This window comes from Myotis myotis, unplaced genomic scaffold (genome assembly GCF_014108235.1).
Source record: "Myotis myotis isolate mMyoMyo1 unplaced genomic scaffold, mMyoMyo1.p scaffold_m19_p_3, whole genome shotgun sequence".
Taxonomy (NCBI): Eukaryota; Metazoa; Chordata; class Mammalia; order Chiroptera; family Vespertilionidae; genus Myotis; species Myotis myotis.
The window spans coordinates 10,654,073-10,679,115 of NW_023416335.1; the positions used below are offsets into that span (position 1 = coordinate 10,654,073).

The 25,043-nt window shown below is 49.6% G+C and overlaps 1 protein-coding gene across 1 annotated transcript in view; it reads left to right on the forward strand.

The window, feature by feature from the left end:
* Positions 1-25,043, forward strand: part of MTMR7 (myotubularin related protein 7) — an 80,242-nt gene that overhangs the window by 46,825 nt on the left and 8,374 nt on the right. The window contains exons 6-9 of the mRNA XM_036296592.1: positions 2,669-2,803; positions 9,524-9,656; positions 22,544-22,653; positions 23,703-23,828. Coding sequence (XP_036152485.1) covers positions 2,669-2,803; positions 9,524-9,656; positions 22,544-22,653; positions 23,703-23,828 — 504 coding nt within the window. The remainder of the gene's footprint in view (positions 1-2,668; positions 2,804-9,523; positions 9,657-22,543; positions 22,654-23,702; positions 23,829-25,043) is intronic.

The following is a 25,043-nucleotide window of genomic DNA, read 5'->3' on the forward strand; positions in this document are numbered from 1 at the left end:
AGCAGCAGCCTCCTGTGTTGCCCGCTTTAAAGGAAAACATTCGCTTAGCGGTGTAAGTCCTGTTAGTTGAAAGGACATATGTGATCGTATTTTTAGTTACACTCACTGCTCTGAACTGGGGTCTAAAGATGGCAAGTATTTTATTAGTGTCCCTCTTATTTCACTCCAAAGATAGTTCAGCCTTTACAGAACTGGAGCAATGGTGAGAGGCAAAGGAAAATATGAATCCTTTTTGTAAAACAAAAAAATGGAACGAATAGGGAAGTTTACGATGTTGTACTTGAAATTAGCATGCCAGCAGCATTTACCTGTTTCTTTGTTTGTTTGTTTGTTTGTTTGTAGCATCCATTGATAGAGAAACAAGAGGGGGGTCTTCTATTCTTTTATTGTGAGGGGGTAGGGATGCGCCGGGTACTTAAAAAGTGAGCGTAGTGCTGTCCGACTGCTTTTTTTTTTCTGTCCTGAGATTCTTGGGGAAGGGTGAGCATTATGAAGGGCAAGTGTGGAATGTCTCAGAATAGGATCGAATTGCTCACAGTTCGACCGCAGAGCCCGGCTTCCCCTGCCGCCCAGACCCTCACCGCTCCCTGGGTGCCTCCGTGTGCTGCCCTGTAGGTGCGGTGCGTGCATCCTCGGACAGATTCTCACCATTTAAATGTTTCCCTCCCCGTTGAACTCCTCTGCGAGAACCCAAGAAACTGCCCAGTGGCAGCTGCCCTTAACTCTTTCGCGCAGAGCAAGTATTGGGTAAAGGCCGCTCAGAGGTGCTCCCTGCAGCCAGCATTCCCTGCGCAGGGGCAGAGCCCAACCCTCCGAAGGTGGGAGAAACAGCCCCCAGACAAGCTCCGTGAAAGCCAGGTGTGGGGACTGTCTCCCACCCATTGGACGTACCTGCCCGTCAACCCCCTTTGGTTCCTCCCTCAGTTACCCTTCCCGCTGGTGCTCCCCCAAGCTGGCTATCCTCGTCCATGTTCAGACCCTCCCTCCCTTCCTCCTCCTCCTCACGGCCATTGGACTTGCGCTGCCAGTGACTCAAGCTGAGAGACCATGCAGTTTGCTTAGAGTCACACAGCTAGGAATGTTAGAGCAGAGGCAACAAACACAGACAGCCCAGGGACTGTGTGAAGGAGGCTGGTCTAGGGGCCTCAGGGTCAGGCCAGCAGGGAAACACGACGGTGGGGTGGAGGCGGGGGACGAGTGGGTGGCACACAGAGAAGTGTGAGTCTTGGAGGACTTTCTAAAGGAGACAGCCACCACCTGCAGGAGGGGCCACATGAAGACTGCAGCATGACCTCAGAGCTCGGCTGTCTCTCCTCCCAGCATCCCCAGTCCTCCAGCAGCTGCTAGAAAAATGCACGGTTCAGGTTTGGCACCCCAACCTGGAGGGTGAGATCCTGTGTTTCCACAGCAACCGTATCCTTAACAGCATCCAATAAAGACATCATTTGGCTTCAGTGGGAAAAAAAAAAAGATTGAAGCTGGGGCAACCCGGCCGGCCTTTCGCTCTCCCCGCTCTCCCTCCCTGGCTGCAGGACGGAGTTCCTGGAGCCACCTCGGCTCCGTGGCTGTTACAGAAGGCGCCCAGCCCGAGACAGCTGCCCCGCTACGTGTCTGGCTGCTCTGCGCTGTGGTCCTGCCGCGGGTCCCCGCCGGAGGCTGGCAGAGTTAGCGAGAAGCATCCGCCTTCCCGCGGAGGAGTGCCAAGCTCCCGTTTTATGGAGAAACCGAACCCCTGGCTAAGGCGCCCTGGGCTGAGCTTCGGGACAGTTAAGCCGCGTCTGGACTCAGAGCTGGATGCCTTTTCCTGGAGAGCCTGCGGCGTGGCGCTCCGAGCGGGCTCCTCCGGGCTGTTCTGTTACCGTTTCCCACAGACCCCACGCCTCTACCCTCCGCACAGGGGGCGCCCCTCGGCGTAGATTATTTGAGCCATTCCTGTATGGATTGTACCTGGTGCTTCCAGCTTAATTTAAGTATTAAAATAGAATCTAACTCCATAAAAGGAACTTTGCCACAAAAACACAAGTTGTTTTTTTTTTTAGCGGTGAGGCTGTACCTATACTGGCCTATTAATAACATGGGAAATGTTTATGCTGTTACACATTTTATCGAACAATACAATATGCTCCGTTAGAATTGAAGACTAAGAAGGTTGCAGAAGAGAAGGCAGGTTGAGTCCAAAGACACCCCTTGCTTCCATCTCACCTCAGCTGGGTGAGCCTCTGTGTGTGCCCGCTGCCCGCCGGGGCCCACGCCAGCGGCAGCCTGGGCTCGCCCCACACTCAGAAGCCCATCATCAGGATTAAACGTGGTCTTGAGTATTTGTGAAGTTTCTAAACGGGCTAGGAAAAAATGATGGCACGCATTTGAAAACGTTTGTTACTAGTCTTGCCATGAGCAGGGTCCTGTGCGTTGTAGGGGCAGAGGTATTTCTTTTCTGTTTCTGCTTCAGCAGGAAAAGGAAAGGTTATTTCAGTGGCTTTCCGTGCCCTCATTAGGGTCCCACCCAGGCATCCGTACACACACTGATTTCCCTCAGACACCCTTGCAGGCCTGCCATGTCGGGGGCACAGTGAGCCCGGGGCGCCTTGTCGGGCAGCCAGCCCGGGTCTCTGCTGCGTCCCGTTGCACAGTTGTCTGACGCCGCTGTGTCGCCCGGCCCTCCCCGCAGGCCTCCATCTGCCGGAGCAGCCAGCCCCTGTCCGGCTTCAGCGCCCGGTGCCTGGAAGACGAGCAGATGCTCCAGGCCATCAGGAAAGCCAACCCAGGGAGCGACTTCATTTACGTGGTGGACACGCGGCCTAAAGTAAGTGTCGCCATTTCGCCATTCGGATGCGCGCCTTTGCAGCTCTCAGTCGGGACTGGACCGAGGCAGAGCGGGGGCTGCCTTCCCGCTGAGGTTGCTTCGCTGCCAAGGGGCTCCTCCTCTTTGCACAATCGGCACCCAGGCGCTCGAAGGGCTGCTGCCCGGGTTCCCAGGCTCCTGCGTGCGCGCCTCAGGTTCCTCTAACATCCCCCCCTTGTGCTGGGTACACAGGGCACGCACTGCATGTGTGTTGTTTAGTTTTATAGATCATGCTCCTAAAATTTCTAAAAATGACCTCTTTGGTGAAGGGATGAAGCAACCCCTCACACCCCCCAAACCCTCATAGACACAAACAGTATGGCGATTACCAGAGGGGAAGGGGGCGGAGGGCGGTAGAAGAGGGTAAAGAGGATAAAGCTGATGGGAGGAGACTTGGCTTGGGGTGGTGAACACGCACTACAATATACAGACGATGTGGTATAGAATTGTGCACCCGAAACCTGTGGACTTTTATTAACCAAAGTATACACTGATGTTAAGAACAGGTCATTGTAGACATAGTCTGTACTCATGGGTGATGTGAGAAATCATGAGAACTGGACACTGTCCAGTGCGTAGACACCTAGACCCTGGCAGTTTTCCCTGCCTCCCTGAGTCTCATTTCATCAGGGCTGTGACCCGTGGCCTGGGTCACGCAATGTGATGTTTTCCTAGAGGCCCGTGCCTCACGCATGACCTTGCGTTTCTGGTGGGAGTGCGGCTGCAGGACAGGTGTGGCGGAGCAGAGAGGATGCTCGGGTACAAGACGGGTGTCCCAGCCAGACCACGTTCCAGCACATGACATGGAAGGGTTCCTCCTTTTCAGATACATCCTCAAAGCACTGCATGCAGACGAGCTTCAGACGGGAGGGCCGGGGCATGGGGGGCGGGGGGAGGGGAGGGGCAGGGAGGACAGGTTCTGCCTGAAGGCTTTCACCTAACGATGCCAGAAACCCTCTGACCTGTTCTTGTCCGATTTGTGCTTTTCCTCTGGCTCATTGCGCTCTGCCCTCTTCTTTCTCACTGCCTTCCCTCCTCTTCGTTGTGCCTTTTGTGAAGGTCAGGTACAACTATTATTGACTTCAGAGAGGAAGGGAGAGAGAGATAGAACATCAACGGTGAGAGAGAATCATTGATTGGCTGCCTCCTGCGCACCCCCTCCTGGGGATTGAACCCACAACCCAGGTATGTGCCCTGACCGGGAATTGAACCGTAACCTCCTGGTTCATAAGTTAAGTTGATGCTCAACCACTGAGCCACACCAGCCAGGCAAGGACAGCTGTTCTGCTCTCCCAAACCATCAGGAGAGACCTCATGGATGTCTGCTTCTCAGACACGTACACTGAAGACAAGATAGAAAAGGCAGGAAAGACAGGGGCTTTACTGAGTTGGGGTGCTCTTCTCCTATGCTGTTTTCCCAGATTTAAACAAAGGCATACAGATTTGCCTGCTCATGTAAGGGCCACTGAGCCAAGTGTATAGACTGTGTTATGTAAACCTTCCAGGAAATGTGGCAGCTGTTGAGCGAGGCCAGATTTAAAACAAATTAATCCACAGGATCTGATTGGAAGGGTATATTAAGCACCAAGTATGTTTACTCTCCGCGACAAGACGTTTCATGCTGATCCATTAAAGAAAATTGGTGTCGCTAAAGGTGTGCCCTCGGCATGTTTCCCCGCACGCACACACGCTTCACATGAGGCGTACACTGCTTGCTGAGAGCTTTCAGACTTTTCAAGACCATGTCTGCCGATCTTGGTTCAGAGTGTCACCCTTGATAGCCCGGACACTGAGTCCACGTCTGTTACGGGTGGTGGGCAGTGGCAAATGGGATGCTGGAATGGACTCAAGTCAGCGTGGATCTCCCGTGTTAGCGAACTGTGCGCCTCCTACCCCAGGATCCCACATATGTGAACGTGCCCTAGGAGACTCAGCCGTTGGCCTCTTATGCCAGGGAGGGCAGTGATGGGCAGTAAGTGATAACCAGAAAAGCAGTGACTACCAATGGAGAGAGGATTGCAGTCTTGTCCAGCTTTATAAAGACACTAGAGGCCCGGTGCACAAAATTTGTGCACTTGGGGCGGGCGGTGGGGGGGGGGGGGTCCCTCAGCCCAGATTTCGAGAGGGCACAGGCCAGGCCAAGGGACCCCACCGGTGCACGATCAAGGCCAGGGAGGGATGCGGGAGGGCTCCAGGGTGTGTCCAGCCTGACTCGCTCAGTCCCAATTGGATGGTCCCCTGCAGCAAGTTAACCTACCAGTCAGAGCATCTGCCCCCTGGTGGTCAGTGCACGTCATAGAAACTGGTTGACCGGTTGACTGTCTGCCCCCTGGTAGTCAGTGCACATCATAGTGAGCGGTTGAGCGACCTTAGCATATCATTAGCATATTACACTTTGGTTGGTTGAATGGCTGACTCGACGACCGGACACTTAGCACATTAGGCTTTTATTATATAGGATGCTTACCTCTTATCACTCCTCCACAATCCCCCTTTCTCCGGACACAGGCCGAGCTGTAGAAGAAAGAAGAAAAGGCAGGGGGGTGGGGGGCACCAGGGCACACACTGTCCCCCGTCCAAATGGCCTGTAATGAGGGGAAGATCATTGTGCATCACGTATGGGATGGGCGTTTTCGGTTGAGTTGGACGGAGGTTTCCTGTCTGAGTGTAATTCAAAAGCTCTTCATTCTGCTGGGCCGGCCTCAGGGGCGAGAAGGGAGGATTTCCACTCACGCAGTTGCGGACGGTAGTGGCAAGAGGTAAAATCATCCCATGTTTTCCTGTCTGTGGCACAATGTATGGTTCTTCACCACCGCGGTTACGGAGGGAGGGGGAGAAAAGGACAATCCCCTGACAGCCTGTGCTGGGACGTGGCCCAGCCGCCTGACAAGGTCGGCGTCTGTTCTCCATTCCCAGCCGCGGAGGACCAGCTCCTGTTAGGATTCAGGTGTCGCATGTGCTCAGCTGAAACCTGAGACTCCGAGACGAAGACAGTGACCAGGCTGACCTTTAACTCGATAGCAGGACGCTCGTTGACAAATCGTTTATGGTTTTGGTATGTTTGACAGGCTGGTTGAAGATTAGGGGACGAATCGGGTTCTTTTTCTTTACATGTTCACCTGCCAGGGTCATTCTACTGTTGATATTTATTTGGGGGGTGAGCCAGTCCTTAGCTCTTCACTGAGTGCCTGTCCTGTGCCGGGGGGAGGACATGGACAGGCCAACAGCTCCCGGAGCTCGTGCCCCCCACCCCACTCCAGTGGGTCTTGGTGTCATGGACACCCGCTTAGAAGCCCTCCGTTGCTCTCCAGGGCCACAGGTAAAGGCTGAGCATCTTCATCGGGCCTGTTCGGAAGGCTCTCCAAAGATTTTCCAGCTTCTTCCCTTGCTGTTGCTGCCGTACCTGCACCTCCCACCTCGCTGCCATCGGTTGGCTCACAATACCCACCTGCTCCTCTGGTTTTGACTCCCCAGCTCCTGTCGTCCTCCGTGTTTTGTCTGGAATGCCCATCCCTTTCTCTCCATCCTTCCAGATTATTACCGTCCGTCTCATGACACATTCCCCCTGATCCCATAGGCCACGTGGGGCGGGTCCCGATTCGAGCTCCTGCTGCCGCCACGCCTCCAGTCACTCAGCCCCTGCCCAGCCCTGCTTTGTGGTGCTCTGAGCTTTCCCTTCCACTCAGCGATGAGCTTATGGCAGTAGAACAGCTTCTTACTGTGCTCATTGCCTGGCACACAGTAGGTGTTCATTAAGAGCTTGTTGAGGAATGAGTAGGTTCCTTTTGTTTCATTTAGGAGCTTTTCTGAATGTAAAGATGCTGAGATTATCAAACAGCCGGGTGGTCTTAGGTTAGGAACAGGGTACCTTTCTCCAGTTCCACTTTTCATTTGTCCACTGTGTTTCTTAAGCATAAATTGAAACTGGAATGTAGTTACCTCCATTGTTTTATCTACTTGGGAATTTTTAGGAGCTGAAATAAGTAGGTTTTCCTTTGAGTTTTTTGTTGTTTTTTAAAAAATCCTCACCAGAGGATATTTTTTCCATTGATTTTTGGAGCGAGTGAGAGGGGGATAGAGGAGGAGGAGAAGAGGGAAAGAGAGAGAAAGAGAGAGGTGAAGTGAAGTTCTCACCCAAAGGGATGGGAGACCAAATTAGATTTACTCATAGTGTTTTCTTATGTAAGGGACATTTTATCTGAATATATATAATATATAATTACGTAATTATATGTATAATCGGTCCAGGGGTCCAGGATAGCTTCTTGAACTTTTATTCATTTTAAAGCTGTATTTCCTGCTTTGAGGGTTCAGCTGTTGTCACATAATCATATTAGGTCCTCTGAAATATGTAGAAACCTTGAGAAAGTACACTTTGGATGGGAAGCTAAATAGCGCCACCTTCTGTTCACTGTGAGAAGCACCATTGACTTTCAAGAGGCCATCTGTGTTGCTTCTTTGCTCCTAAAAGAAGGCTACGGATAAATTCTCCCAGGTTATAGGCGATCAGCTACGTAAAATGTGAGCAGACTCCTAATCACAGGTTATCATAGTGATAGCTATAATAGTATTGGGGTTTACTCCTTGCACGTTTACAGAGTGCCTCTGCCGCGTGAGGTGTGCGGGCTTAACCTGAATTATTCCAGAAGGGAATAGCCCTGGGGCTCAGGTAGCAGGCGGATGCTCACATGACCCTGGGAGTCGGTTCATTTCATGAGGCTCGCTGTGAAGGACAAGCCAGTGGCTTTGGAAAATAATTATACGAAGAAACTCCCCCCCTTAAAATACTTAAACATTTTAAAGCATGAACGTACGTAGTCTTAAAAAAAACATTATTTTAATTTTTTTTTTTCTTGATTAAGGCCAAACCCTGTATTCCTGTAGCATGCCTGGGAGGAAGGGTACAGCGTTTAGTGCATTGGAAGAGGGGGGCTGAGGGGCTGACGTGGCTCAGCTGATGTCACTCACATGAGCTGCATCATGGAGCAGGACCACTGTGGAAAGGGGACGTTCTGCCGCCGTTTACGTTTCACTTCTAAACGCTTGACTTCTGTGATTTAAATTACGAACCTCATGCAGCTTCTTAGTAACAAGGACTACAGGAGCCTCTGAGGTAGTATTGATTTATTTTTTTTCACTGAAACAAGAAATTGGTTTTAGGACTGTTATTTCACTATAGATTGAAATTTAATATAATTTGGTCCACATAGAAAGACGATCCTGGAGACGATGTGGGTAGGGACCGGCAGGGGAGGCCGCCGTCACTTGCCACCTCTATCTTTTTGCTGTAACTTTTGCCCAATTGGATACAGTCTTTCATTCACTTTAATTCTGCTGACTCAAACCTGCATAAACATTAACACTTCTCTGTACGTTGGTTTATTTTTCAAAAGATGGGATAATTGTAGAATATTATTTTGTAGTTTACCCTTTTCACTTAACATGTTAACATGTCACGGGCCAATTCCAAGTCTGTCCATCTGTCTCTGTTGATAGATGATAGATACGTAGGTAGATAGATAGATAACCTATGTTTCTCTTAGTACTCTTAGTAGTCATTGTCCTATTGAGATATTCATAGATTTTTAGCTTTTTGTTATTATATAAAAAGTTGCAATAAATATTCTTGGACGTGCATCTTTATGTGCTGATGCTTTTAATTGTGTCAGATTCTCGTAAACAGGAGACCTCGGTCAAAGAATATGTATGTTTTTGACTTAGCTTTTTAAACTTAGCTTTTTGAAAAGTATGTATTGATATCCTCTTAGTATAGCTTTGTGGTCCTGAAAACGGGTATTGTTTCTGGTGGTGAGTCCCTGGTGTGAGTTCCTTGCCGGGGACAGCCCCCTGTCCTCTGGGCAGAGGAAGACAATGGCCAGTGAACATGTTTTCTAGGATGGGATTACTCAGCCAGACAGCAGGTATTCTAGAAATCTGCGCATTTCCGAGCACAGGCAAGACCTCTCCCCTTCTTGACTTTAGTTAGACAGGACGAGGGCAGAGTCTGTACTTAATAAATCTCCTGAAAGTCCATGGTCATTACACTGTTTGCACTGGGAAATCCTCACTTCTCAGATACAGAATTATGGTCATAGAAGTGGTCACAGCCCTTTAACAGGCCCCCAGGTTGCAGTAAGGTGGCCGGAGGAGATGCCTCTGCAGACAGCGTCTGCACGCCCTCTCTTCGTTTCACTCAGTGGTTCCTGCTCGAGGCTTAACTGGCCGTCTGGGGGATTCTTGCGGGCCAATTAGAACGGTGCAGCCCTTCCTATTTGAGGTGTGCTTGCTGCAGCGTGAGGCTGGAGGATGTAATCATTTAACCCGCAGGGCCTCACACGGACATCCGTGTCTGCCGGGACCCTCCTGCCGATCACAGGTGAGAATGTTCGGGGTTAGATCGGGGCAGGGAACTGCCAGAGGCAGTTTATCCGTAGAATGTGTATCCATAGAACGCTTCTTCCCAGCTCAGAAAATGTTCCCCACGTCGACACATGTATGTTGTCAGGCACAAGCTCAGCATGCGTGTCTGAAACGACACAGCTCAGTACAGTGTTCCGTGATGTAAAACCTGTCCCGTCTCCGCACCTCATTGTGAATGTTGCTCGGGAGAGCCATGACACGCTCTGGCGGTTCCTGTCCTGGGTATTACGGGTGACTGTTCTGTGTTGCCGACCGCTGCAGCTTAACGCCATGGCAAACCGCGCTGCCGGGAAAGGCTACGAGAATGAAGACAATTATTCCAACATCAAGTTCCAGTTCATCGGGATCGAGAACATCCACGTCATGAGGAACAGTCTGCAGAAGATGCTGGAAGGTAAGCCCTGCCTGTGCACAGCGTTGGGGGAAAAAATGCAGTTGAATGTTTCTGTGCCAAAACGGAGCAAGGTAGTCTTTGCATGTTAAAATTGTGTCTCTACAAGGATGCTGTTTACACCGGTGGGTTACGTTGGGAAGCATATCCTGTTGCAGTGACTTTGTTTCAGCTTTTGTGTCACGGGGACTTGGTTAGCAGGCAGGTACTCTCCCTCCTGATATTGGTTGATTCACATAAAGCAATCCTACGGTTAAAGCAACAGCCCACGGCTCAGGAACAGAGAAGCGGTCCATACGCTGAATCCGACTGGCTGACTGGCTGACGGGCCCATAGGTGGGAGGATGCTGGGGGGTCCCCATCCCCATTCTAAACAGCGGCACCCCCTGCAACGTCCCACAGCTAAACGACACCCACTCACCCCACGGTCACGGGCACCAGGAGACACACACAGACGACCTACAGTAAAGCACATTACGGCGACAGATTATGTAACACAGAAGAATCATTCATGTGGCCAAACAAGCCGTAAGCTGATTAGCAGAAATTCTGCATTTCAAGCAAAACCAGCTGCGTTTACTGCCCGGGCTCCTTGTGAGCGTCAAGGCCCGAGGAGGAATCTGTTGGCACAGTCAGCACTCCTGGTTCTCGTGGGAACCGGAGCCGAGCGCGAAGGGAGGGTGTGTGTCGTGGGGACCCGGGAAGGCTGTGCGGGCCCTTGTGGGGAAGCCCGGGAGGTGGCGCTGAGCGCTGGGCCGTCTGAGCAGGAATGTGGTGTCCGGGACGAAGAAAGTGCTGGACGGTTTTTTCCAGGATGCATTTGCTCTTGGTGACTTAGGCAGCTCTCTGCTTAATTGGGACAAGCGGGTGTAGTGAGGCCTAAGGGTGGGGCTGGAGAGACGTGGGTGGCGCACAGGCCTGACTTCCATTCTCTCTCCTGGATTCCTCGGGTCATCTCGGTTGCGGTGAGACCGTGAGCCACCTCTGGGGCTGTGTTGCCTGTTGGGAAAGGAGAGGGTTGGGCTGATTTCCAGGGGCCCTGCCAGCCGTGACTCCTGTGAATCTCCAACGGGATTTCCCTGCTTGCAGACATTTTAACACTGAGCATTTGGTTAGAAGAACTTCCTTCCTGCATCGGGAAACATCCCGGCCCCAGAGCCATCTCACCCGACTTCCCCAGGGAATTCGGGGGATCCCCATGTCAGGGCACGGTGACCTGGGCACGGCCCTCTGAGCTTCTCAGACCTCTGGGCAGCTTGGCTGTCCCTGTGCTTTTAAGGTTCAAAAATTGGACTTGGTTGGCCCTGCCATCGAAAGGGTGGTCTAACTGTAGTATGAAGAACGTTTGTCATTATCAAATCAGTGCTATTCTTTATATGTTTCTTGTTAAAAATTTTCATTTATTGACTTTATAGAGAGAGAGAGAGAGAGAGAGAGAGAGAGTGGTAGGGAGGGAGGGAGCGTGCGAGGGAGGGAGAGAGAGAGAGACATTGATTTGTTGTCCCGCTCACGTGTGCATTCATTGGTTGGTTCTGGTGTTGCCCTGACCGGGGATGGAGCCTGCAGCCTTGGGGTGTCAGGATGACCCTCTAACCACTGAGCCACCAAGGCCTCCTTTCTGTTCTTCCTCTAGTGGTTTCATAAGCTGCCTTTTGAGAACTGACATTCTCTTTACAGAAAGTGGCTCCTAAGCGTGCATGACATACCACATTGGCTTTCCCTTTTAAACGAGCGTTCTTTGGTTTCTTATTAGGAGCCTTTTCTCTAATGCCCAGGGCCCGGCTCGCTCAAGGACGTGTGCACTGAGCGGGTTCCAGAGGGCAGCCTGCTCTCTGTTTCGTAAGGGACCGTGGCCCTGCATCACGTCTCCGCCCCGTGTCACTGCAGGGAGCAAGGACAGCTCTCTGGATGCCTGTCAGTGTTTGTCCATCTGTTTCCCCCGAGTAAATGATAAACCGCCGTGGAGCCTCAGCTGCCGACGTGGTGCAATCCGCCACCTCGGGAGGCTCCCGCCTTCAGACAGCGGCCTTGGCCCCCGGGCCCCACAGCTGGTCCCGGTGGGAAGAGAAGTAGCATTTCACTCCTGGTCAGGCCCCCCCCCGCCCGCCCCAACCACTGTTACTGGTGTTAGCAGGACAGATTCTGAGGAGCTGAGGGCTGTTTGCATCCCGGCTGCAAGCCAGCTGTCTGTGAGCAAGAGCTGCAGGCTGTTTCACCAGAATCTGAAATCTGGACCAAGTGTGTGTCCTGTGTAAGTCCCTCCTAGCGCTGCTTGAACTTTGACGTTTGACCTATGAGTTCTATGCGCACCTCCCAATGCAACAGTAATGATGCCGTCTGGGTATGCACAGAGTTTGTAACTTACTACATGCTTTCCACAGGAGCTTCCCTTTCGATCAGATAGATCGTGGTTTCTCCCTCAAATAAGAAAAGGATAGAGAACAGCCAGTAGAAGGACCTGGGACAGGCCCTTCCCAAGGCTGAGGAAATTGTCATCCGACGGGACTGGATTAAAATCTCCTGGGCATCCTTGACGTTGGGAGGAAATCAGCGGGGAGGCAGGGAGGGCTGTACATAGCTTCACATCGGGGCTCCTGGAGGTTGGGCTACACTGAACACCTCTGTGTAAACCCGTGTTCAAGGCCGGCAGGTGTTTCCGGGGACGACAATGGCATCCACTTCGTTTTTCAGTGAACACGCTCGTCCTTTGGGTGTTGCCTAGAAAGTTGCACTTCTCCCCACCACGGTTTCATGCCTGGACTCTAGAATGTCGGTTAATATTGGTGGCCATTGTGTTGTTCTGGGTAACTGACCGCTTACTCTTTGACTTACTCATTTAGCTAAAAATTGAGCCACTGGTATGTCCTCGGTTTTTCATGGAAACGCTCGTATTTGGTTTTCATTGCAATCGTGTGCAGTGTATGGCGTTGTCTGCTGTTCATACATGAGGAGCCTGGGTCTCAGAAACGTGAGACAACTCAGGTGAAGGTAATTTTAAAGAGAGGCATGAGTAAGTTAAACAAATAAACATATAGGAAAACATTTAAACTGGCTCTGGTAATTTAAAAAACGGAACTTAAAACTTCCAGTTACCATTTTTTACTTAGTTTGTAAAAGCGAAAATATATGATAAAACCAGTACTTCAGGTATTTCTGGTGTCATTCAATTGGCTTAAAGAAACATAATATATTCTGTTTACAGAGACATACTGTATTTTTACCAGATTGCCTCCCCTTGGGGACTAATCCAAAATATGGTTTTAAAAAAAGAAAGCCATAACATGCCTATTTTTATAATAGTGTTTTATTTATAATAGTAGAAGTTTGGAGGCCACAGGAATGTCTAATAATAGTAAACAGATTAAATAATTTTGCTCCATCTCTTGATAGAAAATTTTACATCCATTAAAAATGATAAATGTTAAGAATATAGGTGTACATTGTAACATGGGAGAATGTGGATAATGTAAGTGAAAAATTCAGGCTGTAAAATTGTACGACTACTCTGATTTACTCCATGGTAAATCAGAAAGACTGGGAGAGAATGTCCAACAAAATAACTATATTAGCATGGAAGGATGACAGGCCCTTTTAAAATTTTTCCTTCTTATAAAATACTCTCTATGGTTGGATTATGGCATTAAAAACAAACACAGTACACGTTATCTCCCAGGTTCTGTGAGTGAGGAGTCTGGCTTGTCTCATACAGGTTTTCCACTTCAAATTCACCCTTTGGCAAATCGGATTCACCCTTTTGCAAAGCAAATTTGCCTGCAAAAGGGTGAATTTGAAGAGGGAAACCTGCATGTAAAAGGGAACCAGGGTCCCCTTTCCCAGGGCCTTACAGGCTGCAGTTAAGGTGTCGGCCAGGCTGCGTCGTCATCTGGACACTTGGATGAGGAAGGATCTGCTTCCAGGCTCATGCAGGATGTTGGCAGGATTCCACTGAGGGTCTGGAGCTTGGTGGCTGTCGGGGGCACCCTTAGGTCCCAGGCTGCTGTTCCCTGCATGTGCACTGCCAGAGCTGTCCAGAGCACGCAGGCTGTCTTCAAGGCCTGCTTCTCTCTGGTTAGAGTTTGGTATACGACATTTAAAAAGATGTTTATATTCAGTTTTTAGGAACACATCTTCCCCAGGATGACATCACAAAGCAGAACTCGAGCCTCGTACTTTCCATCATAGAAGCTGTTCTATGTACAGCCCTCCCTGCCTCCCCGCTGATTTCCTCCCAACGCCAAGGATGCCCAGGAGATTTTAATCTAGTCCAAGGTGACCTTGGCTGATGTGTTGCTTCGATATTGCACAGGCTCACAAATACCCACCCTACCTGGTCATGTTACGTTTATGGAGTGATTTACTGATTGATCTGTTTGATATTTTAAGGTATATCTACTCAAGTAATCTATATTGCAATCTTCTTAATATTCCCATTTTACGGATGAGGAAATTGAGGCCAAGAGGCTAAGGAACTTGTGAAGCTCACGACAGTAAGTGGTAGAACCAAGGTTGGTGTGAATCCAGACGCCACGCTCTTCACCGTTTGGCTTTATGGCCTCCCCAGGTAGTGGGCTGGGTAGGAGGGCCCCTGACCCACCTGTTTAAGATCTGCGTTTGGGTTCTTGCCCTCGTCTCACGTGGTCACGCCTCATTTCCTGTATTTGGAAAACAATGTAAGGAGTATAGCAAGCTGTCTAACTCACAGACTTATTACAAAGTTTCCTCGCAAACCAAAAAGTGCTCTCCTGTGGAAGGCGGGTTAGGCTTTCTCTTGGGAAGCAATACTGCACTTTAAAACAAGCCCTGAATGCAGTGGGTGAGGGAATGGCTGTAGATTAATTCAGCCAGGCATGCATCTGGTAGGTCTGTGCTTTCCTGCGGGCGACTCTCCTTAATTCCTTCATTCAAGAGACGTGGGGGAAGCAGCACGTTTCCCAGGCGTGGAAGTGCTTGCCTTGTGACATGGCCCGTGTCCACTCAGCACAAGTTCACAAAAGAAAATGTAATAAACCACATGTCGGCGTGTGGGCGGTTCCTCGGCAAGTTGTTTGGCAGAGAGGCAAGCCTCAGCCTGCTGACCATCACATGGGAGTGGGTCCTGAGCCAGGAACAGAGGCCCAGTGTCCACTCGGCAATGGGGGTCGTCCCACAGGGAAGGCGCCAGGCAGCTCCGATGGAAGGACAAGCAGATCCGATGGAGAGATTGAGCTGCTTTTGTCCTGTCCCCTGGCGTGGTGGGCACTGACTGTGGAGAGGTTTTGTGGCCCCGCGATCGTATCTGATCTGTGCTTCTGTGTGACGGTTCTGAGGCCCGATTGTCCCGAACAGCCATTGGATATAGACGCGGTGGGTGAAGGCAGAGAACTTCCACTTCGTCATGGGAGACACCCCTGCAGTGGGTGCTAGTCATGCCCCACCTCGCTCTGGGCTCCCTGCCAGCTTGTCATGGGTGCACCAAGGTCTGGAAGGGGGTCCCTGACATACCCAGCTTCAAGATTTCCATGACACATTTCTCTCTGCGCAGAGTCAGGGTTGTGGCTGTCAGTTCGGATGGCCATTGTGTTTGATACTTTCTTCATCTCTTGACTTTGTGTGAGGTGATGCCTCGTTCTACCTGGAAGAAATGGAGGAGTTCAACCCACTGTAGATCATTCATATTTAAGTTTTTCATTTTAAAGTGTTTCTGTTACGTTACTACAAGTTTATACCATGAAACTCTACCAGAGATGAGCTCATGAAAGGTTATCGAAGGGTTCATCTTGTTTTTAAGTTCTCTGTTTTTTGACTTTTGACCATTATTAATTTCCTCAGATTACTGACCTATTAGATGAGACAGTCAATAGGACCTGGCTGAACCTCTGGTCATTACTTTACAGACTTAGCAACATGGCGTGGGCTGCCACGCAGAAAGCCCACCTTCCCATGAGAGTGGAACTAGAGAGCTTCACATAGCAGTAACAGTTGTAAGACTTTTTAATGAGTGTTCTGCTAGCCAGGGGTGGGGAACCTTTTCTCTGCCAAGGGCCATTTGGATATTTATAACATCATTCACTTAATATAATTCACTTAACACATTGCGAGAATTCTCACTCCATGTTACATACTGTTTTACAAAGTATCATACTTTAAAAAGATATTAGCTTGTAAGAACATGTAATAAATAACTTCAAAATGCAATGGGTAATTTTAAAGCGTACCTTTAACATTTACGTAAAATGTTTTTTGTACCCGTTCAATAGAAACTTATCTAGCCACTGGGTAAAGCTAGCAATAACACTGCTGGTCTGCAATGTGTTAATATATATGTATGAATTTATGTTGCTATGAAAAAAGCTTCTAGATTTATTGAATTTCCAGTCCCACCTGCGGTTGCCTTGGCAGGGCCAGACCAAATGATTCCGAGGGCCTTATAAGGCCCACAGGCTGGATGTCCCCACCCGTGCTAGACCAACAGTTCTGTCCTATCAGGATTCACTTCGGCCTGGAATCGAACCGTGACCTCCTGGTTCATCGGTCGATGCTCAACCACTGAGCACACAGGCCAGGCCATCAGTAATCTCGTAAGCACTGAGGGACAGAGGAGAGAGCATGCCCGTATGTGCTGCGGAATGGATTCCAGCGCAGTTATTTACTGACTGTGTAACCATGGATGACTTAGTAACTCTTTTAAGCCTCCCTTTCCAATTGGAAAATTGGGAGTAAATAATACCCTGTATGGTAGATAATTCATGAGACTACCAGGCACAATGCCTGCTTACAGTGAGCACACAGTAAGTAGGAGCTACCATAGTAATGTCAGACATCCGTCTGCTCATCAGACAGTGACTGAGTCTATATGCTAAGTCTGTCATTAGGTACAAAAATGCTTCATTCAGTAATACAAAGTGAAGTAACTGGTTTTGCTAGAGCAACAGTCAGGCAGGAAGAGAAGGTGGCGTTTGCTAATAGTGAGGCCACCGGGGGCCATCCCTGGTCAGTGGCCATCCCTAGTCTGCGCTTTGACGAGCGTGTGGGTCTGGCAGCGGTCCAGCTGATGTGCCAGCATGGAGTGAGTCTCTCCTGCTCCGTCCCTGCACGTGCTGCTGTTCCACTTCGGTTAGTTGCTGCCAACATCTTTTTTTTTTTAAATAATTTTTATTTCTTGAAGTATTACAAAGAGTATTACATATGTCTCCTTTTTTCCCCCCCTTGACATTCCCCCGGCCCCTACCCCCTAGTGTCTTGTGTCCATTGGTTATTCTTATATGCATGCATACAAGTCCTTCGGTTGATCTCTTAACCACCACCCCCACCCCCCACCCAAAACCCTCCCCAGGCTTCCCACTGTAGTTTGACAGTCTGTTCAATGCTGCTCTGCCTCTGCATCTACCCCTGTTCACCTGTCTATACTGGTCCCCATTATCTGTCCCAACCTCACTGGGGCCATTTCATCCTCACCAGGGCCGTCCCGACCTCACCGGGGCCGTCCCGACCTTGCCGGTGCTGTACATCGCCAGGGTCATTTCGGCCTCACCGGTGCCGTCCCAACCTCACCAGGGCCGTCTCGGCCTCACCAGGGCCGTTTCAACCTCACCGGGGACCCCTCGGCATCACTGGGCTGCCAATATCTTAATCCTCCGTGATTCCAGGCCTTCCCTCCGGAGGCTACCATTGATATTTTATATCCATCCAACTTCCTAGCCTCTCAACATGCTCTCCCAGTCCAGATGTCCCTGTTCCATCTGCTTCAAGTTTCCCATTCAGACTCCATCATTCCTTACGCCCTGCCTGCAACTCGGCTCCTGGTCATCCTCGCTCAGTTTGTGTACTGACTTAATTATTCTCTGTTTGTGGTGAAAATACTATGGAAATCGGAGTCGGGGGAACTCGATCGCTATCACAATGCCCCTGCGGGGCCCCGTGTCTGAGCCCTTGCCGCCTCTGTACCCTGAGATAACCATTTGCACTGTAGGTGGGAGGGTGTGGGGGGTCACTCAGAGGAAACCAGCAAGACCCAAGCCTTCCATATGGCAAATGTAATGTAAATGGACACGTGTATTTTTTTATTTGCCGCAAACCGTGTCTTTAGATTCAGAATTCATGTGCAAAACTAATACATGCTAATAGAGCATTGCTCTGTGAACCTGCTGCTTCCCGTGGTTCTCAACCTTCCTAATGCCGTGACCCTTTAGTACAGTTCCTCATGTTGTGGTGACCCCCCACCATAAAATTATTTTCGTTGCTACTTCATAACTGTAATTTTGCTACTGTTATGAATCGTAATGTAAATTATCTGATATGCAGGATGTATTTTCAGGGGTCGCGACCCACAGGTTGAGAACCACTGCAGGCCAATGGTAATTAGCATTATTAGAACATGTGTGTGAATGCATGCATTTACACACAGATGTGTTTATTAGTAGCTGTTACACTCTGTGCACGTGTGTGTGTGTGTGTGTGTGTGTATTTTCTATGCTACTGACTCAGGCAGTGCTAGCAAACGAATAAGAATGTAGGCTTGACTGAACCTTACCGTTCTATGTTACTGTCAAATTCTTTAAAAGGAAACGAGGTTACACAAAAATGGCCTCATGGCATTCTTGTATTCAGATTCCAGAAAACAGCAGCATGAACAAAGCTGGTGTTGTTTTAAAGAATAATCACCAAAAGGTCTCTAAACAGAGGGCCCGTGTGGGCTGGGGAGGGCAGGGACAAGAACACCACTCACATCAATCATAGTTGTTGCTGACATCTTAATCCTCTGCGATCCCAGCCAATTCACTGCAGGGCTCAGACGCTTCTTCTGTCACCATGTGGGCGAGTAAAATATGGGGCGGGGGGCTGCGAACCAGGCTAACCGTGCATTTCCATTTTTCAAGGCCATAATTAAGTCCTCTTTGCATGCTTTCACCTGCGAGGATGGTCAGTGAAGGGAGACGGCTATCGTTTTGCTGGTGCTTTGAAGACCATTTCACAGGGCTTGATTCTAAAATGTGAAGGGGACAAACCTCACTTCAGCAGAAGCCCTGGCGGTGTGCCACGCCCGGGAATGAAGGGAGGGCCAGGTATATGCCAGCTCTGACCTTAGGAGACAAGACAGACATCCCCAGGGTTCGAATAGGGACTGTCCCTCCCTGTCCCCCGACACCTGTAGAGGAAGGAATGCGATTGGAGCAGGAAATTCCTACGGACGATCGTCAGGCTTATTTCCTTCCAAGTAAGTTTCACATTTCCTCGGTTTCCTGAATAACACACGTATATTTTAGTGTTGCCTATACATGTGTACGGAATAAGTTGCCCTGTTTTGTAAAACAAATATTAGGCCTGGGCACGAAGCACAGCTCTCCTAATCGGTGGCATATGCCTGTGATGTCAGCTGAAATGGACTTCGTTCAGCAAAATGCTTTGTAAATATTGGTTTGGGTTTGGCAACAAGAGTGCACAGATCAGTATTTCTGCCTTATCCTGAGTTTATCCAAACAAGCCCACCAGCTTTATATTTAAACACTGAAGCACTGATTGTTCCAGTCTCAAGTGTACCCCATCTGTCCCTGCGTATTAGTCCCCTGCAGAGCTGTTTGCTGTTAACGCTCCCCTCGGCGTTTCGGACACACTCCCCCTCCGTGGTGACCTCGCTTGAAAACCGGGCGAGGTTATTTTACTTCTCGTGCACAGTATCCGTGTTCCTGAAAGCAGAAATGTTGAACCAGGAGCCGCTCGCAGTGTGGGAAGAGAGGGGGGCTGTGGGCCCCGGCCGGCCTGGGACATTGTCTCCGGCAGGAAGTGTTAGGCCAGTGATGGCGAACCTATGATACACGTGTCAGAGGTGACACGCGAACTCATTTTTTGGGTTGATTTTTCTTGTTAAATGGTATTTAAATATATAAAATAAATATCAAAAAATATCTTTGTTTTACTATGGTTGCAAATATCAAAAAATGTCTATATGTGACACGGCACCAGAGTTAAGTTAGGGTTTTTCAAAATGCGGACACGCCGAGCTCAAAAGGTTCGCCATCACTGTGTTAGGGCCTTGTTCTGCGAGCTGACACCCGGGCTTACTTTTGGCAGGGCCGGCTCCAGGTTAGGTGGGAAGCCTGGTGTCTTTATGTTTAACTTGCCATCATTTCCCTGCCTTGTGGGGAAGCAAAGGTGAACAGGATCATTTGTTCTTGGGCTGAGCTAAGAGCTTAGCTGCCAGATAGCCCTCAGGCTCCCCGGTTGTGTTTTAAGAGGCGCGCATGCCAACTCACCGAGCCCTGTCCTAACAACCATAACAACCGGGAAGTTTGTCCTGCTGGGTGTTTGCCAGAGAAGGTTCCTGTGGACGATGGGCGATGGGCGGGACCAGTGGAGCCCTGAGGCTGCCTGTGGTGGAATGTGTATGCTTAGGATTAAGCAGGGGTCATGGCCTGGGGTTAGGCAGAAAGACCAACAGCAGGCGCCCAGGGAGTGGGGCTCACAGAGGAGCTGGTTTCGTGCCTCCCGCTGGGTGGCGTGGGCAGGCAGAGGGGGCCCTGGCAGGACTGCTGCGCTGCCCCCAGGCCAGATCGCTGCCCCCAGGCCAGATCTCTACAGGGCAGGCTGGGAGGGCAGGGTTGTCTGCTTTCAGGGGGCAGCAGATCCAGCGGTCTGTCTTCAGACTGGGCACCCCCACCCTGAGCTCAGGGGCAGATCAGAGGCAGGTCTGCCCCATGGCTTTCTGGGAATCTGCTCCCGGAGCATCACCGTCGTAGACTCCTCCCGGAACTGCGACACCTGCCTGGCATGCTGCTCCGTCCAGGATCCTGCTCGCCTTTGCCACCTCCCCTTCCTGATCTCGCCTTTGCCACCTTACACAAGACCAGCGCGCCCTTTCCCACACCTTCCATCCTATTACCGCTCATTACCCGTGTGCATGAGCTGTACTGCCCCCACGTTACAGCTGAGGAAACAGGTCCAGGGAGACTAACTTGTCCGAGGGCACACACAGGCATGGAAGTAGGGGAGGCACAGAAACCGGCTTGGGAATGTTAACAAACCTGAGGGAAGAGGCAGGATGGCACGGAAACAGGCCATTTAGTTGGAACATTCTTTTCTTTTCTTTTTTCTTTCATCGGAAGCAACTGTGGCCAGTCTGTTACACTGCTTTTTCCTTGTTTGTGTTTATTTCAAAACAACACATGTAAACGACAGACACCATAACCTTGGAAACGGCCTGCTGAGTGCCTGGGCCACAGGCTGACCCAGAGCAGTAGGTCCTGTGCAAGTCTGTCTGTCTGTCAGGGGCTGCAGCCGGGCACCTCTGCCTGCACCGGTATGCTTGCTTTATGCGCTGGCCCTCATTACCATGACTATCCTCAGGTACCTATATATTGTTTTTGTATGCATTAAAATTTATATACATATACTATGTAGCCTTTCACAACTTTTTTATTCCACATTTTCTCTTTGCGACATCCATATGATGTAATCTCACTCCTCTGACAGCTGTATAATATTCCACTCCATGAACGTATCTCATCATTTACCCCATCCTGCCGGCGATGGTGGGGAGGGGGCAGCACCCACACCTCAGACAAAGGGGCCGTGCTCCCAGCCAGAGGGCACTCCGGTAGCCAGCGCGCAGTGGGTCTCTGGAGCTGTGCTTCCGCTCCAGGCGGGCGTTTGGAAGGGAGATGGGAATCTTGCCTAAAGGAGATATTGGCAACATGGTTTTCTTAAGTAGGGCCTTCTGCTGGGAATCTCCGTTATTTCCTTCATCACTGCTGGCGTCTGACTCGGAACTTACTGCCTGTCCTTTATTGGTGGCTATTGTGTTGTGGGAAGCACGAGTGAACCTTATATCTGGCATATTTTAGGGAAGGATATCTGATAAACATGGTCATTAATGTCTACTATGTATTCCAAATGCACACAGTTGACTCTGGGAGTTAAAGTTGGAAGGGTACTTAGACATCATTTCGTACACCCTCCCCGTTTGAAACATGAAGAAATCGGGGCTGGGAGAGCTGAATGCCGTGTGCAAGATTAAACAGCAATTCACTGACAGGGTTACGAGTAGGAACAGGGCCCCTGCTCCCTGCATCACAGAAGACAATACACTCACCCAAATCCGATGGAACATTATTTAATTTTCAGTGGCTCGTTTATAGGGTTTCTCAAAGGGCTTTATAAAACCCACAAATATGTCACTGGAATGTAATATTTGTGGTATGTAGTCAAAACACTAGCTCTACAGCTTTTTCCTGCTTTATGTTAATGAAAAGATTAGCTTGTGCTAATATCGTTGAAGGGCTTACACACCTTAGCTATGTAAATATAGATATCACTGGGATCCTGGGTTTTCTTCATTTTCAAAGGGAAAACCCCTAACTGAGGTTCTTGAAGCAGTTCCAAAGTCCACTCACTGTCTCATTTTTAAGTCCACATGCTTTACTCCCACTGGGTAGGAGTTGTTGGCAAAAGTTGTTCGATCACGTCCATTGAAGACTTTCAGGACAGTTGCTGTTTCTACAATAGTCCCAGCTGCAGTGGTTGGCGGGTGCGTTCTAACTGGAAAGTGCTGGGGCCGGTCATGGGACTGTTTCCTCCATCGCCCTCTCGCCGCATGCTGTGGAGGGACCCGTTTTCAGTGCTAAGAGGGTAAATAGATCCCGGCTGGACCTTCACTATGGTAATATTCCAGGATTTTCATTGTCAGGGTCTAATCTCTACATATAATACTTTTAAACTTGCACAACACCCCCCAGGGCCAAAAGAAATAGAAGCTTGACTTGAAATGGTTTCATAGAATCAAGGAAGTTTGGGCATTTACCTGGACGTAAGTCTTCTGGAAAATATTACAGTGAAGGAATTGTTAAACTCCCGACAACATGATCACCTGTAAACGGGAATGCCTTTATTTGGCTTTTATAACATACTTTATCTTGCAGTGTGTGAACTGAAGTCTCCCTCCATGAGCGACTTTCTGTGGGGACTGGAGAACTCTGGCTGGTTAAGGCACATCAAGGCCATCATGGACGCAGGAACTTTCATTGCCAAGGTACGTGATGGCAGAGAAAGTAAGCGAAGGGGCAGACCAGCCAGCACACTCCGCTGCCCTGCGTGTGGCTGTGCCGCCGGAGAGGGGGGCTGCTGTGCACGCCTCCAAGTTCGCCGGCCGGAGATGGGATTTTGTGAGAGAGGTCAGTGCTCAGGTAGTTTATGTCAGCACGGCAGTCAAGTGGTAAAAGACTTACAGAATATCCTCTGCAGTCAGGCTTGGTCCTGGGTGGAGGAAATAATTCTTTGTACAGGCGAGTGCGTCCACTGCAGGGACGCAGGCCCTTTGTTGGATAATGCGTTTATTCGGCAGATGTTCACTTGGCGCCCGCACTGCACTTTCCTAGGTGCCGAGCAGGTAATGTGCAATAAACCAGTCTCCTCACGGAGCTGACCTTCTGGGGTGCGAGACCAAAACTGAGCAAAGGGAGAGTTTCAGGCAGTGATGAGGGCCGTGACAAAACCTCCCTTTCCCAGTCTGCTTCCTGTCAAGATGCTCAGCTGAAATTCTGCGTGCGTATTTGTGATAGCAAATAGAAATTCTTTCTGTAGCAAACTTGCTATTATTTTTACCTTTGTTTCTCCCTTCCCCCAACCCTGGATCCATTACTTGGCTCTTATCCTTTTATCTCTGATTTCATAGTTTTGCCATTTTTTTATTTTTGTCTCTTCCTTTTGAAAAAAGGCAGAAGCCAATAGGAGACCCATAATTTCAATAAGGGAAAGGCTTAAGGTGGAAACCCAGAGAGGAAGGGCGCGGGGTGTCAAAGGTGGGCTGGGCGGTGTCTCAGAGGTGCTTGTCCAGCACGTGGTATGGACTGTGTAGTGCACATGCTCAGCCGAGGTGGCCTCGTGGTCGCTTCTGGATCGAGTGTCCTGGGAAGGGAAGCTTTGGCCACCAGCATCCGTCAGATGAGGGTGTGAACACTCAGTGAATGAAGTCACTGGCACTTCTGTCCGTGTCTGCGAGTACGAAACTGAACCTCAACCTGATGAGCTGTCCCGTGTTTACGGCCATTCCCTGTGGGCTCTGCTGACCCTGTTTTCCAGGCAGTCGCAGAGGAAGGGGCGAGCGTGCTTGTGCACTGCTCCGACGGCTGGGACAGGACCGCGCAGGTGTGCTCCGTGGCCAGCCTCCTGCTGGACCCGCACTACCGGACCCTGAAGGGCTTCATGGTGAGTCGGCCGCCGGACCCCCTTCCCACGCAGGGTCCTGAATGTAACTATGAGCAACTTTTTTTTTTTTTTTTTCTCATCATTATTTTTCTCTTAGATCAGCAAGATGAATTAAAGGAGAAATAGGCTTAAAGGGGTAAATGTCCAAGATGTTGGAACAAAAAACACCAATGCTATTCAATGTGAATTTAGGACTAATATGAAATACATTCAGTAGTTTGTAAAATAGTTATACACAGCATTTGCTCATAGGAATTTCAAGTTTGAAGTAGTGTGACTATAACAAAAATTCAAATTTTTAAAAATTGTAGATAATCTATATAGAGCAGCGGTTCTCAACCTGTGGGTCACAACCCCTTTGGCGGTCAAACAACCCTTTCACAGGGGTCACCTAAAACCATCCTGCATATCAGATATTTACATTACGATTCATAACAGTAGCAACATTAGTTATGAAGTAGCAACGAAAATAATTTTATGGTTGGGTCACAACATGAGGAACTGTATTTAAAGGGCCAGAGGTTGAGAACCACTGATACAGAGCATGCACAAAAGTCCTTGAGAGGAAAAACTGTTTTGTTTTCACTTACTGCTTTTGTTTAAGCAGTCCTTTACAGCTCTGGATGACAGTATTGAAAACCTGTTTACGTGGCCTCTGCTGAAACTGCGCACGTCCTCTTAGATTCTGCATCCCTTGGGTAACAGAATGTGTGTGTATAGTTGCCTGCAGTGGAGACGCTTTGACCACACTGGACCATTCTCTTAAAATGACTGCAGAGACCTGCTAGCGACTGAGTCTGCTTCCTGCCTCCTGCCTGTGGTTTGGTGGGAAGTGCTTCCGGGGGTCCTGAATCCATGGCAGGGACAGATGCTGACAGACGAGCCACGTGGATATGAGGATATTAGTTGACACTTGGGGACAAAAGAGGCAGGTTTCCTTTCTCGGGCTTTTTCTTTTTCAAAGTGTCAGCGAACACACCTCCCGTCTCAGCTCCTCCCTGCACTGAGCTCAGAGGGCTGGACCCCTTCGTTTATACTTGGACAGTGGAGGGATTCTGAAACACAACCCCCAGAGGGCCTCTCCTTCACACCATCCTTCGTCACCACCGGCCTTTCTGATTGTCTCGCTACATTTGCAAGCTGTCAAGGACAAACTTCAACCACTCCATACTTTTTAAGGGGAACCTCTGGCCAGCTTAGAGCATTGGTGATATT